At 44.9% G+C, this 19,808-nt stretch overlaps 2 protein-coding genes across 2 annotated transcripts in view; one reads left to right on the forward strand and one right to left on the reverse strand.

Annotated features, from left to right (window-relative positions):
* SORBS1 (sorbin and SH3 domain containing 1) overlaps positions 1–19,808 on the reverse strand; it is a 237,035-nt gene that overhangs the window by 155,972 nt on the left and 61,255 nt on the right. The window contains exon 2 of the mRNA XM_060125606.1: positions 13,778–13,865. The gene's annotated coding sequence lies outside the window, so the exon portion shown is untranslated. The remainder of the gene's footprint in view (positions 1–13,777; positions 13,866–19,808) is intronic.
* LOC132507138 (large ribosomal subunit protein eL21-like) lies at positions 15,737–16,234 on the forward strand. Its single transcript, XM_060126206.1, has one exon. It carries the CDS (start codon positions 15,761–15,763, stop codon positions 16,232–16,234), a length of 474 nt encoding a protein of 157 aa, XP_059982189.1. The 5' UTR covers positions 15,737–15,760.

Genomic DNA, 19,808 nt, shown 5'->3' on the forward strand with positions numbered 1-19,808 from the left:
GCGGTACGCGGGCCTCTCACTGTTGTGGCCTCTCCCGTTGCAGAGCACAGGCTCCGGACGTGCAGGCTCAGCGGCCATGGCTCACGGGCCCAGCCGCTCTGTGGCATATGGGACCTTCCTGGACCGGGGCATGAACCCGTGTCCCCTGCATCGGCAGGCGGACTCCCAACCACTGCGCCACCAGGGAAGCCCTAGTTCTTACTTTTAAAAGCGGGGGAGGGGGAGGTGCTTAAGGGAAGCAGTGCTGCTGAATTCCCTAAAGTCATGAAGAATTTGAAGACCCTGGTCTTCAAAGTACTTTTTCCAAAATGAGCATTTTTTTCATCATGTACTATTTGGTTAGTTCCCTGAGGAACCAAAAGGTTCAAACCAGTCACCCCTTATCCCCTGTGCTCAATGAGTGGACCTTCCATTCCTGAAACTGACCCCGAGGTACTCTGGACCAAAGGTGATGGGTAGAGAGTTCAGACGATCCTCAATGAACTGGAACCAACCTCACAAAACTGCACCATCCACGAACAGGCAGTAAGGGGACCAGCCACACTCCACCCTCTGTCATGCTGAGACTCTAACCCTAAACAGAACATTCTAAATCTCAGATACTGTCCAAAAGCTCAGAGACACATTTTGGAGATGGAAAATATACAAACAAGCATTTCTAGACACTCCACCTAGTATCCCATACTCCAGGGATGGGTCTGAAAACCAAGAGGTTATTTTTTTTTTCCAACTGATACACAATGGTGCAGATAAGTGTCCACTTTCTCTTCCCCCATGGCTTCCCTCTTCCAGTGCTCTCTCAGTTCTGCGTGCTCCAAGAAGGAAACTTCCACCAGGCACTAGCAGTCTTTAGCACATGTTAAGGCAGCACAATCTGAAGACAGGAGCGGGAGTGACAGCAGCCAGAAGAGGACAGGCTAAAGCAAAAGCACTGAGTGTTTGAAACCACAAGCCCTGAATCTGCAATCCCTCTGTTTACTTAGAAACAGTTGCTGATGCTCACCCCCAAAGGTAAACTAGGACAAACCCGGAAAGGGAAGGGGAAGCAGTGAGGTAAGAGCCGCTGTAAACCTGGCACCAAGCAGAGGAAAAGCGCTGTCAGGACGCAGCCTTCCTCTCGACAAGAAAAATGAGATAACAGACCACTATGAATAGTGACAGGAGGCTATACCCAGGCGCTAAGCAGAGGCAGAGGCTCGTGACCTTCACACACTTAAAAGTCACCCACAGACAATTTGGAGGTTGCTGTGGTAGAGTGAAAAGAACGTGGCATTTGGAGTCAGAGGAGGCGACTCAGTCCTGGCTCTGCCCTGAGCAAAGCTGTGTGACATCAGATCAGCCACTCAACCTCTCTGAGTTTTAGTTCTCTGTGAACTATAAAATGAAGGATTTGATTTACAAGAGCCAAGACATGGAAATAACCTGAATGTCCATCAGCACATAAGTGGATAAAGAAGATATGGTAAGGGTGGGAGGGAGATGCATGAGGGAAGGGATGTGGGGATATATGTATACACATAGCTGATTCACTTTGTTATACAGCAGAAACTAACACAACATTGTAAAGCAATTATACTCCAATAAAGATGTTAAAAAAAAGAAAAGATATGGTATATATATACAAAGAAATATTACTCAGCCACAAAAAAGAATGAAATAATGCCATTTGCAGCAATATGAATGGATATAGAGATTATCATACTAAGTGAAGTAAGTCAGAAAGACAAATATATGATATCACTTATATGTGGAATCTAAAATATGACACAAATGAACATATCTACAAAACAGAAACAGACTCACAGACAGAGAGAACAGATTTGTGGTTGCCAAGGGGGAGGGAAGGATTGGGAGTCTGGGATTAGCAGATGCAAACTAGTATATACAGGATGAAAAAATAGCAAGGTCCTACTGTATGGCACAGGGAACTATATTCAATATCCTATGATAAACCATAATGGAAAAGAATATATATATAATAAAGTAAAATGAATGAGTTGGACTAGCTGCCCTCAGTTTTCTTCCAGTTATAACATTCTGTTACACTACTAAATGCTGCAGCAAAGCAGTCATGCCCCTTCTATTGAACACCTTCTGTATGTCAGGTGCTCTGCTGGGTACTAGAACAGTTTGCACTCAAGGAACCTTCCAACCCACGTTATGCCAGCAGCCTGTAAACAAGCTTCTGCAGTACAGGGGGAGAGATGTGTGGACAGGGTGAAGGGTCAGCTGACCCAGCAGAGGAAGAGGGCAATCAGGAACAGCTTCCCAGAAGTGATGCCCAGGCCAGCACCTGAAGTAGGTCATTAGGCCATAGGAAAGGGCAGAAGGAATAATATGTGCAAAAGCACACAGGAATGGCCCAATAGGGCACACACGATGGGAGGAGTTCAGAGATAAAGGGCCTTATAAGCCATACTAAGAAGAGCTCTTGTCAGCAGCCCCAGGCTCCCCCCAGTCCCCTGCTGTTCACCCTAACATCTCCCTAGGCCAACACTGGGTCAGCCATCAAGCAACCACCCAACCCCTGCCCCCCAGCAGTTCCCTGTTTCCCTGAGTCACACGGCCAAACCACACCTGTTTTACACACAGGCTTCTTCGCAGTCACTCAGCAGGCCTTGCTTTCAACTCCTACTTGGCCCCTAGTGCCCAACCCATGACAGCTGTTCCAAATAGTTTCCATCTTCCGCAGAGCCACGGCTGCATCCCACCTACCCCGCTCATGCTCAGTTGATGACCCCCACCTCCTCCGTTCCTGGGAATGCCTGTCCAAGCACTGCTCCTGCAGCAATCCTTCTGGCCACCTGTCCCAAGCTCCTTCCTACACAGCCCAGGCCAAGCTGTGGGGATCTCTGCTCATGCGTACAAAAGAAATTAAAAAGAAACAGAAACCAGTCATCCACCCATACAGGCTGTTGCCCATGCATCTGACTGGCCTCTGAAACAGCACACTTCAGTGGGATGAGGTGAATGTATGTACCCTGCACACCAAAAGGCATTACGTAAATACTATTAGGTACTCCATAACTGTTTTTTGAAGAAACAGGTAAACAGACTTTGATTCTGAGTTGCAAATACATAGTATCTTCAGGCATGTGAACCAAGAATGCAGCCTAGGAGTCTGCCAAAAAGACCTTTTCTATAGGCCTTTTCTATAACACAATGGCAAGGCCTTCACGAGCCTAGTCTCTGGTCCCTGCTTTGTTCCTCTACACACAGTCCATTTAATGCCAACCTAAGCAGCACTGAAACATTTTAGTGCCTTTTATTTCTGAAATAAATTTCCCCAAAACACAATATATTTAATATAAAATGCATACTCAATAGGTTCCATATACTGCATGTATGTTATACTGCACCGTGTGTGTAGTTATTTATTTTTCCATGCTCTCAGCGCCAGTATAAGTTCTCAGCCAAAGGAGAGCAGCACAACACAGTCTCAGAGGACACAGCCCCAAGCAAAACACCCAGGGCACCGCCCCATGGTGACATGTTCTACAATGTGTATTGTTTACTCTGCCAGCACTTCTCTGCCTGCCATTTATTTATTTTTTGCTCTGGTCAACAATTTTGACTCATAATGGACAAGAGACGGTCTGCAACTGGTGTTGGACCTGATACCAAGAAATAAAGGAAACGTATCACCTAAGTTTGATAAATTCGAGTGTCGGGTAGTCTGACCAGTGAACAGGGGTCAGCTTATAGACTGGGAGTACCGAGCAACTGAAGTGTGCTACAGAATGCCAGGAAGATAAATACTTCTGCCCAGATCACCTCCACACCATCTACTAAACACAGCTAGAGAGCTTTCCCACAGTGCTGCAAGGTCAGGGCAACGCCATGAGCTCCTGAGTACACAACTCCTTACACTTAGTTCTCTCATGTTTATTCCAGGTAACTACGAGGAAGAAATGGCATTAGAAACCCTCCTCCATTTGATAGGGACAGAGTAAAGGGACAAAGTAGGTGATTAAATAGTTATTCCCGGAACTTCCCTAGTAGTCCAGTGGTTAAGACTCCAATGCAGGGGGCCCGGTGCTATCCCTGATCAGGGAACTAGATTCCACATGCATGCTGCAACTAAAAGATCCCACATTCCACAACGAAGATCCCACTTGCCGGGACTTCCCTGGTGGTGCAGTGGTTAAGAATCCACCTGCCACTGCAGGGGACACGGGTTCAAGCCCTCGTCCGGGAAGATCCCACATGCCACGGAGCAACTAAGCCCGTGCATCACAACTACTGAGCCTGTGCTCTAGAGCCCGTGAGCCACAACTACTGAAGCCCGCGCGCCTAGAGCCTGTGCTCCGCAACAAGAGAAGCCACCACTGTGAGAAGCCTGAGCACCACAATGAAGAGTAGCCCCCGCTCACTGCAACTAGAGAAAGCCCACGCACAGCAGCGAAGACCCAACGCAGCCAAAAATAATTAATTAAAAAAAAAAAAGATCCTACTTGCCACAAAATATTTTTTAAAAAACCAGTTAATCCCACTAGGGGATTGTAAGTAGAAAAAACCACGGGAGACCCCTGTAAGTTAATGATCACTCAAGAAAGCAGGCTTGCTTAGCAATAAAACCATGCAACTGAAGCACAAGACATGCTCCCAAACAATAAAACAATGGTGGCAAGAGACCCACATCCTGCCCAGAGAGCTCAGTAAGTTAATGACCCCAGGACATGTTGGCTGCACACATAAAAAACAATAATTTATGGAAGGTGACATTTCAAAGTGAAAGACCCTCATTGTACTGAGACCTGAAATAATTTTTCCATAGTGCCATGACAGTCCGAGCTTGACCATGTAGAGACAAGAAAACTCCCCTGCCCAACCTGCAGGAGGAGCTGATGATGGAAGCGTGACGTCTACTGAAGAATGAGGAAGAAGGTGGTCTTTTCCCCCTCCCCACTTTTCCTTTGATTATAAAACTGTAGCCCACTAAGTTCTTGGGGCGTGGCACCCTCTTGTCCACCCGCTTGTAAATCTCACAAGCATCCTATTCTAAGAAATCACTTCTTATCTACCACTCTGCCTCTGGCTGAATTCTTTCTGCACTGAGTCATAAAGAATCGGAGCTCGTTGGAGCCCCCCGAAATGCCACCTAGCAGTTTCCCATTGAGATGCTGCTCTTCCAGCCCCACAGAACTGGTTACGTAGTCGGTACGCCAAAGTTTCCCGGAACTCATGCACAGCTCTGAGTGGGCAGAGCATGTGACAGAACAGAATTCTTGACTGTTAGGAGTTTGAGTGAAACCCAAACATGATCTCATTCTACATAAGAAACAAACGAAGCCCAAGGAGGGTGGGTTGTCCTAGGGTAGGTGGCAATTCAGGGCCCAGCAGGTGGCCAGAGTGAGAGCTCCCGTCTCCTCTTTAGTCAGTCCAGTAAACCAAGAGTCTCTGATGATCTTTCACCCTAAAGCCAAGCAGCTAAAAATGAAAAAGGATCAAGAGGCTGTCTCCATTCTGGCTAGAGTTTAGTTTTCGGAAGTTTACAAGAATGATTTTAGGAGGAAAAGGGTGTTATTAGAATCAAACTGATCACAGTAGCTCGTAAAAGGGGAATGATTTAGATTAATTCACACAGTTATTAAAGTTTGAGGATGGTTTGTTGGCTTCTGTTTGTATGAAGCTCCTTGCCTATAATCTACTGAATACTTTGGAAGGTACCAGGGCCCCAAAAAACTAATAATCCTGCTTTATATTTTTGTCTGCTTACTGTAAAAAGGGAGATTAAGAAATGTTCAAGCTCCTTCAAATTCAGTAGTTCAGTTCTGTTTGAAAGAAGAAGAAGAAAAAAAAACTGGAACAATTTAAGAGCAAATGTGATTAGTAGATTTGTATAAATGTTTCCAACATGATAATTTTATGAGCAAACCACATTATACAGAGTACACGATATGTTTCAAAACTAATATAATGATATGATAACTGTAAAGAATACTAAACAAATTACATTATTGCTTTCTTTCCTTCCCCTCTTGCTTAAAAATGCACAAATCTCTTTAAGGAAAAAAAAATTGTTTCACTCCACAGCCAACTGTTTTTCTATCATTTTAAATGCAGTTTCCATTATTTTAAAAGGGGGATACCAATGGGCCTCCCTGGTGGCGCAGTGGTTAAGAATCTGCCTGCCAATGCAGGGGACACGGGTACGAGCCCTGGTCTGGGAAGATCCCACATGCCGTGGAGCAACTAAGCCCGTGCGCCACAACAAGAAGCCACTGCAATGAGAAGCCCGTGCACTGCAACAAAGAGTAGCCACAGCTTGCCACAGCTAGAGAAAGCCCGCGCGCAGCAACGAAGACCGAACGCAGCCAAAAATAAATAAATGAATTTATTTTTAAAAAGGGGGGGAGGATACAAAAATGATGTTTTGCTGAACCTCAAGATCCCTTGATTTGTCAAGATAAGATTTTAAACTGACACTGAAAGCCAGGGGTTACAAAACCAATAGGCTGAGAAGGCCAACCAGATAACAAATGATGGTGTGGAACTGCAGCAAATTGGTACTCATATACTCCCACACGATGGGATTCAGGGCTGTTCCACTCCAGGCCACGCTATTCCATGCAAGAATATGGCCCAACACTGCTAGATATTCTAATTCTCAAGAGCAGCTAGAAATCAAATCACGTGAAACTTCCCGACTTTGAAAATTCTGGCCACTTACTTCAAAAACTTTTAAAACAGTGGTGTTTTATGGGCAGCTAGTTTGAAGGACAAAATGCTATATAAACATGATTAATTCAGGGAGCAAATTCATCTAGAAACACTAATTTATTGGAAAATAAAGGTTGATCTCTATATACTCTTTTTTAAACCTATATTCCCCTAAAATAACTTTTCTCTTGCCCAAGAGGAAGGAGGATGGGGGAATACATAAATTTGAGAAAATAGTTGAAATTAGCTGTTAGAAAGCAAGAAGGGTAAAGGTACCTCTACTTCCTTTTTTTTTAAAACAATAGCAATTCATATAAGAGTATGTCCAGCTTTTGAGTCTGGGACATTTGATGGGACAATTCCAGAAGTTGCAAATTTCATTGAAGTTAGGCTGCCCTAGGCATAGCAATTTTCCCTAAACATTTTGTCTAATCAGAAATGCCACCCAGAGCTATCCAGACGCAGCTGCTTTTATAATGGTATGCTAATGGTTTCTGTGACTAAGTTAGAAGGCATGATAACTGGGTAGGGGAATGTCACCTCCTGAAAATGTAAAAGTATTATCTATGCAAATTATGTAGCTGCATATGCACCTTAAAGGGTTTCTTGACCCTCCCCCGCCCCCCCCCCGCCCCGCCCAAAATGTCTAGGAACCAACACCTGATTATAATAGTGAAAGTTCAATTGTGCAAGTTCAAGCATAAACAATGCAGTCGTTTTTTTCAAGCATACCTCTGCAGGAACCATTTTTTAATTTAATCACTGCCTTAATCAGCAGACCAGAGAAAATCTCTTTGAGTGAGGAAAACAAAGTGAGTCACCTCTGTGTTGATAAGGAGACTGCAGGACGAGGGGCACTGTTGTGAAGTACGTATCAGGTGGTGCCTAGCCTAAATTAGTGGAGCAATCAGAATGATTGCTGATAGCCTTGTTTTAGTGGCATCCCCAAGCACAGTCTAACATTTACTTCCCCAAACTGGGGGGCGGGGGGGGGCAAAAAATGTATCTCACTATTTGTAGTGACTAGATAGAAAAGGAGAAAGTATCTTGTTTTTACACATGGTTGGCTGGCAAATGTGATAGAGCTTCCTGTTTGTTTTAAAAGTATAAAATCAAATGTGTAAATCTCTTGGAGAAACATCAAATAATAAGAAATGTCGGTGCTGCATGGAACGGATGTCATGTCTTTGTAGGACACAAAAATGTTGGCCAGAAAGAAACATTATAGAACCTCTGGTAACACAAACCAATATGGCAGCCCAGGGGGATACTTTTAGGCAATAAGCCCTGTAGAAACTGACACCCAAACAGCACACACTCCAAACAGTGTGGTGACCAGCACATTGGTTCTAGACATTGAATTCTAGCCTTCACTTTATGCAAATTCCATTTTGAACATTTTCTGACAGTAGCTGAGATTCTTAAGATAAGGAAAATGAATTTGGGATGATCACTTTAATTTGACTGAACTCTGGGGTTAGGAACTATCAACCACAACGGATTCCAAATCCCATGGCCTGCTCCACAGTGCAAACAAGACCGCGCTAAAGGGCAGCAGGGAGATGGCCAGTTGAAACAGACGTAATTTGTGGCTCAGCTCATGCCAACTACACCTCATTTGAATCCACATTTGCCTAAAGTAGCTGAATAAAATGTTGGCCAGAAACAACCTTAAATCCTTTTTGAAAGAAGGGAAGGGGGAATGAAATTGGCCTGACATTTCCGTAACACGCAAAAATGAGAAACTCAAGTTAAAGAGGCTGTAGGAGAACAGAATTTGCCACCCAAAACATGTCTCTTTGACATATTATTTTAAACTGGTTACAGTTTCTAAGAAATAGCAGACATGGGAAAAATTCTGAAAACCAAATCATAGTTACCCTTTTGGAAGAAACATTTATCAGGGAAATCTTCATTTGTAAGGGTGTCTCCATGGCTATACCAGGAAGAGGAGGATGATCTGATCTCTAGAAACCCTTAACAATGGAGAAGATGACTAATCTACATAACAACCTTACCCTGGCTTACAGTGCTTTTCCTGGCCACCTCCCATAACTGACGCTCATCCTCTTTTATCTTTAGCTGAGGATGGTATTGAAAGCAAAGGAGTTGGTCACTTGGGGGAGTTACTCAGTTTTCCTGGCTCTCTACCATGTATACATGTTGTTACACTTTTGTTTGGTTTTCTCCTGTTAATCTGTCTCATGTCAATTTAATCCTTAGATCAGCCAGAAGAACCTATAAAAGGAAAATTTCTTACCAAAGCCTAGTCCCAAGTTGCTGATGTACCTGAAGCCTCAGAATAAAGACAATGGAGACTGAACAGGCAGTGACCTTGGTTGACATACACTACGAGCAAGAGTAACGATAAAACCAAGTAGTGAAGGAACTTAAAATTTTTCGAGATCATTTATTACACCTAGATGGGGCACTATTAACCTTTTTAAAGGTAATACATAAACATGATACAAAAAAATTTAGAAGGACAAAATGGTATAGAGTGAAAACTAAGTTTTCTTCCTATACCACTCCCTCCCGCCTCCCCCCAAGGTTACTTATCTCCAGCAGCTCCTCCTGAGATGGTCCACATGCACAGGAGCAATGAAGCACTATTCTACATACCTGGCCTTTTTTTTTTAACTTAAGAAGATTCTACCATTTTTTAAAAAGTCCCACCACCCCTTGTGATGAATTGGGAGATTGGGATTGACATATATACACTAATATGTGTAAAATGGATAACTAATAAGAACCTGCTGTACAAAAAAATTAAATAAAATTCAAAAAATTTTTTTAAAAAAAGCTCCACCCGCAGTGGTTGAGAGTCTGTCTGCCGATGCAGGGGACACGGGTTTGTGCCCCGGTCCGGAAGGATCCCACATGCCGCGGAGCGGCTGGGCCCGTGAGCCATGGCTGCTGAGCCTGTGCGTCCGGAGCCTGTGCTCCGCAACGGGAGAGGCCACAGCAGTGAGAGGCCCGCATACCGCAAAAAAATAAAAAATAAAAAATTTAAAAAAGCTCCACCACCCTTAAGTCTCCAGGGGCATGGGAAGGTACCAAATTTTTTTTTCTCATTCCTGAAATCACTTACTAAAAAGGAAACAGGAGAAATCCTCCCTACTATTACTGCCAGTCAGTTTCATTCTTTTTAATCTTGTTTAGGTTCCACTCTAAGATGACAAAGGAAACTAGGGTTGGTGTCAATCGTCATGAACATTCCACTGAAACCTTCACTTTGCCATAAATTAATGGCTTCAGACATAGAATGCTACACCATCAGAGCTCATTTTCCAGAGATTAGATGCTCCAGAAGTCTCACTGAGAATATTTTCACCGAAACACAAGGGTCTTGAGATACATGGAAAAGCAAGCTGGGGCTGCCCGTGGCCCACGCAACTTGAAACAGCACATTTTAGGAAGCTGCTTGTCCCACTGCCCTCAACAGCTGCACTGCTTTCCCGTTCTTTTGTCATTTCCACAAACGGCCTGAAGAAAAAAACAAAACAAAACAAAAACCACAAGCCTGGAGAAAAAGTGGAAATGTTTACAAAGAAAAGAATCTTGAGGATATTCAAAAGTCTTTGGGGAGGCTAACCTGAGGCTCACAGGGTAGTCAGAGATGGTGGGCCCCGAAGCCCAGCAAGAGGGAGGAGGCCGGCAGGCGCTGAGTTGGTAACTGTGGGAAGGGGACAAAAGTGTCTATGGGGGCTGGAGATACCCCGACTAAAGAGACTTCCCAGGTAACCTGAAAACGCAAAAATCAAAGAGCCCAGTGAGAATATGCTGGAAGCTCAGTGGGGCAATTTCTCTGGGAATTGGACAAAACTAATACAGGAGAGCTGTATTTTGTGCCAGAAGCCCACAGAGATGAAAATGTGTATGTTAAAAAAAATATGATTTTCTCATATCAATGGATGATGGTTAAGGGGTATGGGTGGTCCTGAAACACCTAAGTCTACTACAACCATCACTTCAACCATCATCAGGTCTATTTTTGCAGCCTTATTATCTTGTAACGTTTATCTTTCGTACTTCAAAGTTATCCAAAATGTTTCCTAAATTGTGGTCCTGCAAACCACGGTGACTGTGTGGCCTTTTCATAAAATTACATCACAACTTTCACCGCAAAATTACTGATTTTCGGGCATTGCTTTCCACTCAGTGAACCTTCACTTAATGAACTTTTGAATATGATCATAGAATGAAAAAGATCTGTAATGTATTAACAGTGAATTAAACTTCATCAAAATGGCTTGTAGAAGTTCTAGTACAGATAAAGAACAGAGTAGCTTACAGGCTATTATTGGCAAAGAATGGTGGACTGTTCTGCTTGCCAGCCAAAGACAGCCATGTGCCAAATGCATAAATGCAGTTTATAATTCACTCAGCTGGCCAGATTTTAAATCATGCAATTCTAAAACTAATATTCATGATTTGAGGGAGTCACAGTATTTCCTTTTTTTTTTTTAACATAAGGTGAGGATTTATTACTACTGTCATATCATCTAACTTGAATAATTTATATTTACATTACATGAAATTATCCCTTATTCATTAGCATGTGTCTTCATTTACTTCTTAGTAGGGATTTTATATGGAAAATCCACTCTTTGCCTTTCTTTTCTATGTCCAAATCCTACCTATTCCTCCCTTCTCTCCCTCAGTGATTGCATCCAGTCTCATAGCTTCAAATACCATCTACGTGCTAATGATGCTCAAAGGTACCATTTCCAGCTCCAGCCAACTCTAAATCTAAGAAAATCGAATGGGAATCTCAAACTTCATATGCCCAAACAGAACTCTCAGGATCCTCCCCAAACTTTCCTCTTTGGTCCCCATCTCAGTAAATAGCATCATTATATTCACCCAGTCAAAAACACTGGGCTTATTCTTGGCTTTTATTTTTGCTCAAAACACACACCCAACTCAGCAGGCTCTGCCTTCAAAATATACCCCGAGCTTGACCAGTTCACATCATTTTATAACCACCACGCTAATCCAAGCTACGCCCTTATCTCTAGCCTAGGCCGGAAGGGCCTCCTACAGGTCACACTGATTCTATTCTTGCCCCCAAAGTCTATTCTCCATTCAGGACCCAGAGAAATAATTTCAAAGCTCAAAGAAGATCATACTATTCTACTCAAACTTCTCAAAAGGTATCCAATCACACTCTGGGTTTTGGAGTAAATCTAAACTCCTATCATACCTACAAGATCTGGCTCCCACCTACCACTGATCTCATTTCATATCACTCTCCCCATAACAAGCCCCCATTCAAGGCCAGCCAAACTGGCTGCCTTCCTGTCCCTCTATCACGCCAAGCTCAGCCTACACCAAGGCCTTTCTTTTCACTTGCTGTTCCCTCTGCTAACCACTTCCCCCCAGATTCCTGCACTCCACCCAGATCTCTGCACAAAATTTCTACCCACTCCCCTCACACACACACACCTTCTCAGACCTCTTTCAAAAAGAACCCCTCAGGGCTTCTCTGGTGGCACAGTGGTTGAGGGTCAGCCTGCCAATGCAGGGGACGCGGGTTCGTGCCCCGGTCCGGGAAGATCCCACATGCCGCGGAGCGGCTGGGCCCGCGAGCCATGGCCGCTGAGCCTGCACGTCCGGAGCCTGTGCTCCGCAACGGGAGAGGCTACAACAGTGAGAGGCCCACGTACCGCAAAAAAAAAAAAAAAAAAAAAAAAAGAACCCCTCACTCTTTTTATAGCACTTATTATCACTTGAAATTATATTGTCTACTTAGTTATTTCCTTCATTCACAAAACAGTATTTAGTGAGCACTAACCATGTTTATGTTCAAGGTGCTCTTCTAGGAGCTGAGAAGACAGCAGTGAATAAGCAAAGATCCCTGCCCTCATGGAGGTCACATTCTTGCTTGTCACCCCACTTGAATCTAAGCTCCAGTCTGTCTGTGACCACCGGGTCCCCAGTGCCCAGAGCAGTGCCTTGGCACAGGGTAGGCATTCATACGTATTTACCAAATGGCTGAAGCATCCCATCTGCCTGAGACCATCTGCTTCCCTGAGGACTCCCACCCACAGAGTTCTTCCTAACAGATGGGTCTCTGACTGAGGGACCCAGAATGTCTGCTGTGTCCCTTTAGGCACAGCAGTGGGGACAGTCAGCCTCCCATACCTGAGTTGGGTCCCTAACCCTGGGCCTGACTAACTGCCCTTCCTTTCTGCCCACCAAGGCACCCTGCAAGCTCCCCAGGTGGCCATGCCACGGGTACGCATCTCACTGGGTCGTAAGAACACCTGGTCCACGTGGGGAGCGGACCAGGCAGTCAGCAGCAAGCAAGCCAGCTTCTCTCAACAAAGGGTGGCTGGACTCGAGACGCACGGGTCATACTGCCTCCCTGGCTCAGTGTCCTGCCCTCAGTACTCACGTGAGACCTTCACCATCAACTAGCTAGCACGCCTCAAAGTGCTGTCAGCACTGGAACACACTGGTGTTAAGGACATATTTTTGCCTCTTTCAACTGCCACAGATGCAAGACATTTACCTGCTATGATGAGAAATTAAGTTTCTTTCGGGGGCAAAAAGGAAGAACATTTGTTAACTGTGAAATCATCTGATCGCAAATAAAAATGAAGGTAATTGTGAAACATGGTTAATTTATCTTTCTAAAAAAATGGTAGCTGGACTGGTAGGAAGGAAAAAAAGGAAAATGCAAATCTCTTGAAGAACCACTCTGGAGGACTCCAAATCGGTATTTAAAATCCATGTTTCCAACCTATGTATTCACATCTCATTGTTAGCACAGAATTGCCCAGCTCTACATCTCAGAGCCAAATAGATTAATCTGTATTTGCTCAGCATTTTATTCCCTTGGAAGCATTCTCATATAAGCTTTCAGCAGGGCAGGATTCATTTCTCTGTCTGGGGGCCCAGCAAAGCCAAACAATGCACCTAAGATCCCACAAGCAGCAGCGAAGTAGGTACTAGAACCCAGATATGCCTATAGGCCCATCCCAGTGTCCTTCCCTCTCTAATAGACAGGACAGTGTGGTTCTCTGAAAATCACATTCTACAGTTCACTGAAAACATGTCCCTTCACTGCAGCAGCAGGAAAAAAACACACACACACATACATATTCACCAGTGGTTTAAGGTGCTGGAAAGACGCATTGGTCCTGGAGCTGTGGACAGAGAGAAGGTCTCACAAACTCTTCCAATAAATGCCACTCCTGCAATGACAAACATACAAGGCATCTGCTGTGAATCGGGCATCCTGTGGCCTCTCTCCAAGGAGGCCATCCAAATACCAATTGCCAGGCACCCTGTTTAGACTCAAAGCCTCCCTCCTCATCTTCCAGCCCCACTTCCTTCTTACCCTGACTTCGCCTAGTAGAAGCAGAACCTTCAGTTCACTGGTTGAAATGGTCCCCATTAGAATCAATGGATCTTGGACAGAAAGAAGCTCTAGAGATCATTTATAACGGATGTCGAGTGGGTCACATCTAGCCTACAGAGATATTATATGAAGCTGCAGGATATGCCTAGAAATTTGAGCCAAAACTTAAAAATCAGAGATGTCACATAAAAACCCAGACTTCGGGCTTCTCTTTAAAAAAAAAAAAAAAAAGAGGATCTGTCAAAATAGCCCATGTTCATGTCTGGAAATGATCAGCTGGTGCTAAGTAGCAGCTGCCCTTCACAGGCAGGCTTGGCTATTCCAATACGCCGCAGTCCCTACCACTCCCTATCGTCACAGAGAAAAGCTGTGGCGATCATTGTCCTTGCGTTATTTTGTTCGGGGTACAGAAATATTTCCTTCTACCTCTGATTCTAACAAAAGTAGGAACACAAAAAAGGGGCTGAGGTCTAAGAGGAAAAAAAAAATGGTACAGCACATATAGCAACCAAAGTTAGCAACCTCACTCCTGTAGACATTTGCACCCCTGAACAAGAACAACACTCCCATTTCATACAAGTGTAAGCAGAAAACTAACTTACCCACTCCCACAGTTAGCATTTGCTCTGCCTTTAGAACCTAGGTCCAATCCAAGACTCTTTTGCTATGCCCCATTGCACAGTAATCTTATATTACAAAGCAAAAAGCAAATTTTATGTGTATACATACACACACACACACACACACACGTATGTGTGTGTTTCCCTCCAAGCTAGATACTCAATTCAAGGAACTACAGTTGAAGTATCCAACCTACTCTGTACTAAAATGCTTGCCATACCTTCATTTGCCAAAGAATATAAGAGTAAGTTATATCAGGTTCCCTAAGGGCTTGTTTCCTAATGTGACATTTTCAATAAAACATTACTGCTTTAAGCACAGAAATAGTTCTCACAAATACCATAAATCCGCTACTTCAAAAGTGCTCAGTTAACGTTCCAAACTGTCTGAAACACTCCTTATGCTAGAAAAATGTCCTTTAATATGCATCTTGAATACAAGGCTATCCATAAGCTTATGTATAGGTATCAACACTGTAATAAATGAACAATGTTCAACTATAAGGTCGTGGAGGGAGTTATTTATATCGTCCCCTCAAAGCATGTATTGATTCATTCACTCAGCAGATGTTTACTGAACCCTATTATATGCCAGGCAGTGCACGAGGTGATGGATACACAAAGATGAACAGACCCAGTCCTTGCCCCTAAGTGGCTCTGTCTGGGTAAAAGATCTAGACACTCAAAGACTTCTAAAACAACGGGTAAACATAAAGATCTGGGTAGGCACAGGTGCTGTGGGAGCCCTGAGCAGGGGCTCCTAGTGCAGCTGAGGTGAAGAGATGCTTCCCAGCACGGACAGAGGCCTGAGGAAAGCCTAAAGCAGGGGTGGGAGTGGAGCAGTCGGGGGCCGAACCGAGGGAAGGAGGGAATGACAGGGACAGTGTGGGTAAAGGCGAACAATACGAACAGTCCCTCCCTCCGATTGAGTCTTGTCCAGATTTTGTATCACCTTAGGCCACCTTATGCCACCTGACCCAACATCTGCAGAGACCTGAGGCACAAGCCCCACACGTGCACCCGTGGAAGTTGATCTTGCCAAGTGCCCATATCAACAATGCCACCAAGCCTTTGTGTCGGAACCGCCATCTTCCAGTAATTCGCCAAAATGACCAACACAAAGGGAAAGAGAAGGGGCACCCACTACATGTTCTCTAGGCCTTTTAGAAAACATGGAGTTGTTCCTTTGGCCTCATACATGCGAATCTACAAGAAAGGTGATATTGTAGATATCAAGGGAATGGGCACTGTTCAAAAAGGAATGCCCCACAAGTGTCCCCATGGCAAAACTGGGAGAGTCCACAATGTTACCCAGCATGCTGTTGGCACTGTTGTAAACAAGGGCAAGATTCTTGCCAAGAGAATTAATGTGCGTATTGAGCATATTAAGCACCCTAAGAGCCGAGATAGCTTCCTGAAACGGGTGAAGGAAAATGATCAGAAAAAGAAGGAAGCCAAAGAGAAAGGGACTTGGGTTCAGCTGAAGCGCCAGCCTGCTCCACCCAGGGAAGCACACTTCGTGAGCACCAGTGGAAAGGAGCCTGAACTGTTGGAACCCATTCCCTATGAAGTCATGGCATGATAGGTGTAAAGAAAATAAAAGACCTGAACTGTTAAAAAAAAAAAAAAAAGCCACCAATTCAGGCCTGCTGCCTGGCAACGCCCACCTTTCACATCCTCAGGGCAACAAATACTGTACCAGAGTCTGCAGGACCCAAGAAACATGGGGGTAGAAACACTGAGCCTTCCAGTATTTCCAGAACTTCCATGATGTCTAAGACGAGAGTAAACAGATTTTTTTTCCTGTGCCATCACAGGACGGTCCTGCCTGCATCTCAGGATCTGGATTTCTACAGACAGAATCTACTATGTGGTCGAGCCTCAAGCAGCAAGTCTTGTGAGAAAGTGTTCCAGAATATCTGCCCATCAAAACGCCCAGGTGGAGCTCGCCTTTTCTCCACGGCCAAAAAAGGGAGGAGCCGCCAGCCCTGATCTAGGCCGAGGCAAAGCCAAGGGGCAGCATCTCTGAAAGACAAGCGTTAGGAAAGGGGCATAAAGGGGAGTGAAGACCAAATATGTGGCCATGGTTAGGGTTCAGGGTCAAGGTCCGTTCGAGAAAATAAGGAAGCATCCCTGGATCTTAACTGGTGGGCAGGTTCCCAAATCTGGCTGAAAATTAGAATCACCTGGAAAACCAGAACCCTTTCTTGGGCCTCAGACCCATTAAATCTGAATTTCTGGTTTGGAGGCACAGGAACTATTCAGGTGATTGTGATGCCTAGACTCTGATACTCATTTGGAAAAGGGTATCTTTCACCCTTTTCCAGAACACTCTTTCACCCTCCAGAACAATCTCAACATTATTAGTTCAGCATCTTTCCAGCAGGATTCAAGGATCCAGGCTTTGGGGGAGTTGCACATCCTTAGTATGTTTACCCACTCCCTAAATCACACTGTCACAACCATCACTTTACTCCTTTTTATTCTAAATAAAAATAGAAGGCCAGCAGCCAGGATGGCAACTGGGTAAGCGAAGCCAGCCTCCCTCTCTGCCCTCGTCGCTATACATCATGACCCAACGCTGGGGCATCCAGATGATCTACTGGAGTTGTCCAGCCTCAGCAGATCTGAGCCCTTGCACACCTGTGTAGGCTCACCCTGGTAGAGCAAAGGGTCGGGGAGCATCTGGTCACCAAGGTGGCCTTTGAGGAACCACTCCAAGGCACACAGCACTCTGATCAGATCCTTACTGCCCACCAAAGAGCAGGACACTGCAGGTCCATGCAATGCCTGGAAACCTGCCAAGCCAGCCGAGCACTTCCATTCCCGGATTTCCACTTGTGGTCAAGAAACGACCTGAGCAATCTTGAGCAAAGAATGGCAACGTAAGTTCTGTGTACCACAAGGATGACAGATCGGAGTAAGCCGGTTCCCTGAATGGACCAGCCTCCAGAGATCTCTTCCCCGACATCACCAGATGCTACTGGGTGACCTTCAGACAGCCCAGCACCAGAGCAACCCATGGCTGACCAAGGTCAGCCTTCCTGACTGCAAGGCCCAGCAGCAATCCATAGTATTCTTCACGAGAGCAAGGAGACACTCAAGCCTCCCCTTCAACCTAAGGGCCCTCCACTTCAGCCATAATGCAAATTTGGAAGAGCACACGTGAGGCAGGAAGTCTAGGAAAAGCACAAGATACTAATTTATCCCTTCTGGGGAGAAAAGCAGTCCAATATTTCTTGCAGTACCATTATATCCTGGCCTAAAACAAGACCATTCCCTGACCCAACCCTCCAAAGGGTTGTCACAAGAGTTGTTCAAGGCCCTGCCAAGCACCCTGAACCATCACCTTCCTCATCTACATCCCCATCTCTAGCCTATCCCAAGAACACAGAACAATCCTGGATGTTGTGAAAGTCACCTTAGCCACCTTCATTCCCACTCAACATCAATCCAACAATCCAACCAGCTCTGGACCAATGGGAGCCTCTCTGGATACATGTTCTCCTAACTACCATGTATCTCTCCTTCAGAGCACAAATCACTTATTTTTACATTGTCTTCCCACTAACCTATATGTATGGACAAGGATCATGTCAACATTTGTCTTTTTGTTGTTGTTTAACCTCTTTTGTTTGCTTGACTTACAATCACTGTATCCCAATAGTGACTTCAAACCCTCTAGGTTCCTTCAAAATATACCCCAAATTTCATACCTCCCAGCTAAAAGATGACCAAGTCAACCCATTCCCTAACTACTCAGTCTTACCACTGGCCTCTGGAATCTAAGCATCCACTAATTGGTCCACTAATTTAGTGGACTATGAAGGACCCTGCTCAGAAGGCTAGTCTAGTACTGGTAAAGCACTGATCCAGTTGGACTCCCAAGGTCAGGTTCACCTGCAAAGGCCAAAGTCAGCATGAAAAAGTCTACCAGGTGATGAGGAGAGAAGAAGAGAGTCAAGATGTGTAATCTGAGGTTCCTAGTCGACCCTAACCAGGGTCTGACACTAACGCTCAACCTGATGTTCAAAGCTCCTGTACTCTGCCTGGTTTCTATCACACCGGGAATCTGATAATTCTAGTTATGAGGCATGACATGACATAACTTCAAATTTCTGGGACTGCTTGATGCCAGAGCTGTTTCCTATTACTCTTCAGCTCCTAGAAACTTCTGGGTCCCTGACCATTCCCTGGAATTCTGTTTTCATTCCCTGCCCCAACGCCTGCTACTTTGTGTGTGCCCTAACTCCACCTAACTACGCGACGTTGATGCATCCTGCCCATGGCACTCACCTAGCTCCTGGCTCTGCCCCCTCCGCACACACCCCCGCCCCCCAAAACCTGGCACATAGGAATGTCTGCTGAAGGTAACTCGACCTTACCTACCTGCTCTCCTGCCTCTCAGACTTGGCCCCTCTCTCCTTGTTCTGAGTCCAAGGCCCAACTTTCTTCCCAAGCTCATGGGAGACTCCCCTCCCTCACAAATTCCAACTCCTCCATCAACAAACCCAGACAGTCCAGGGGAGAAAAATCAATCCCCAGCTGGCCTTGAGGCTGACCAATTTGGGAAGGAAACAACTCACAATAATTATCTTTCCTTTTTGTGCAGTTTTTAAAATCACACTGCCTTTAATGCTTTAACATGACTTCACTCATGTTTTGACCTTGGAAAGCACTTCCCTATTTCTCACAGCAAATCCCACTGGGGCCGGGGCCAGAGCCAGTGCCATATCCTCAGCACCTGAACACTACTGAAGTTTCCAAGATGCTCAATGCCCAGGGGGCTCCTATGTCCAAACCCCACTCACCTCTAGTCCCACTGCCCCGCTGTCCCCCTTTCCCACCCGTTGGCAGAAGAAAGTGGATCTTCGGGATCTTTTTATAGTTCTCCCACCTACTCCACAAATTCAGTAGGAGGCAGAATGAAGTTTCCAAGTTCTCTGAATGACACAAAGCTCTTAAAGTAGAATAAAATTAGTTGAAAAATGATTTTTATCTCCTTAAAAAAAAAAAGGACACCTACTTTAAATGATTCACAGTGACTTTGTACTTTCTTCCACTGGAATATGCTTTTCTTCCTCCCAAAGGTGGTCGTACCCTCCTTTCTCCCCATCCAGTCCTAAAACAAGATACCTCCTCAGGATTCCTGTTCT

The sequence above is a fragment of the Lagenorhynchus albirostris genome, chromosome 16 (genome assembly GCF_949774975.1).
Source record: "Lagenorhynchus albirostris chromosome 16, mLagAlb1.1, whole genome shotgun sequence".
Classification (NCBI taxonomy): Eukaryota; Metazoa; Chordata; class Mammalia; order Artiodactyla; family Delphinidae; genus Lagenorhynchus; species Lagenorhynchus albirostris.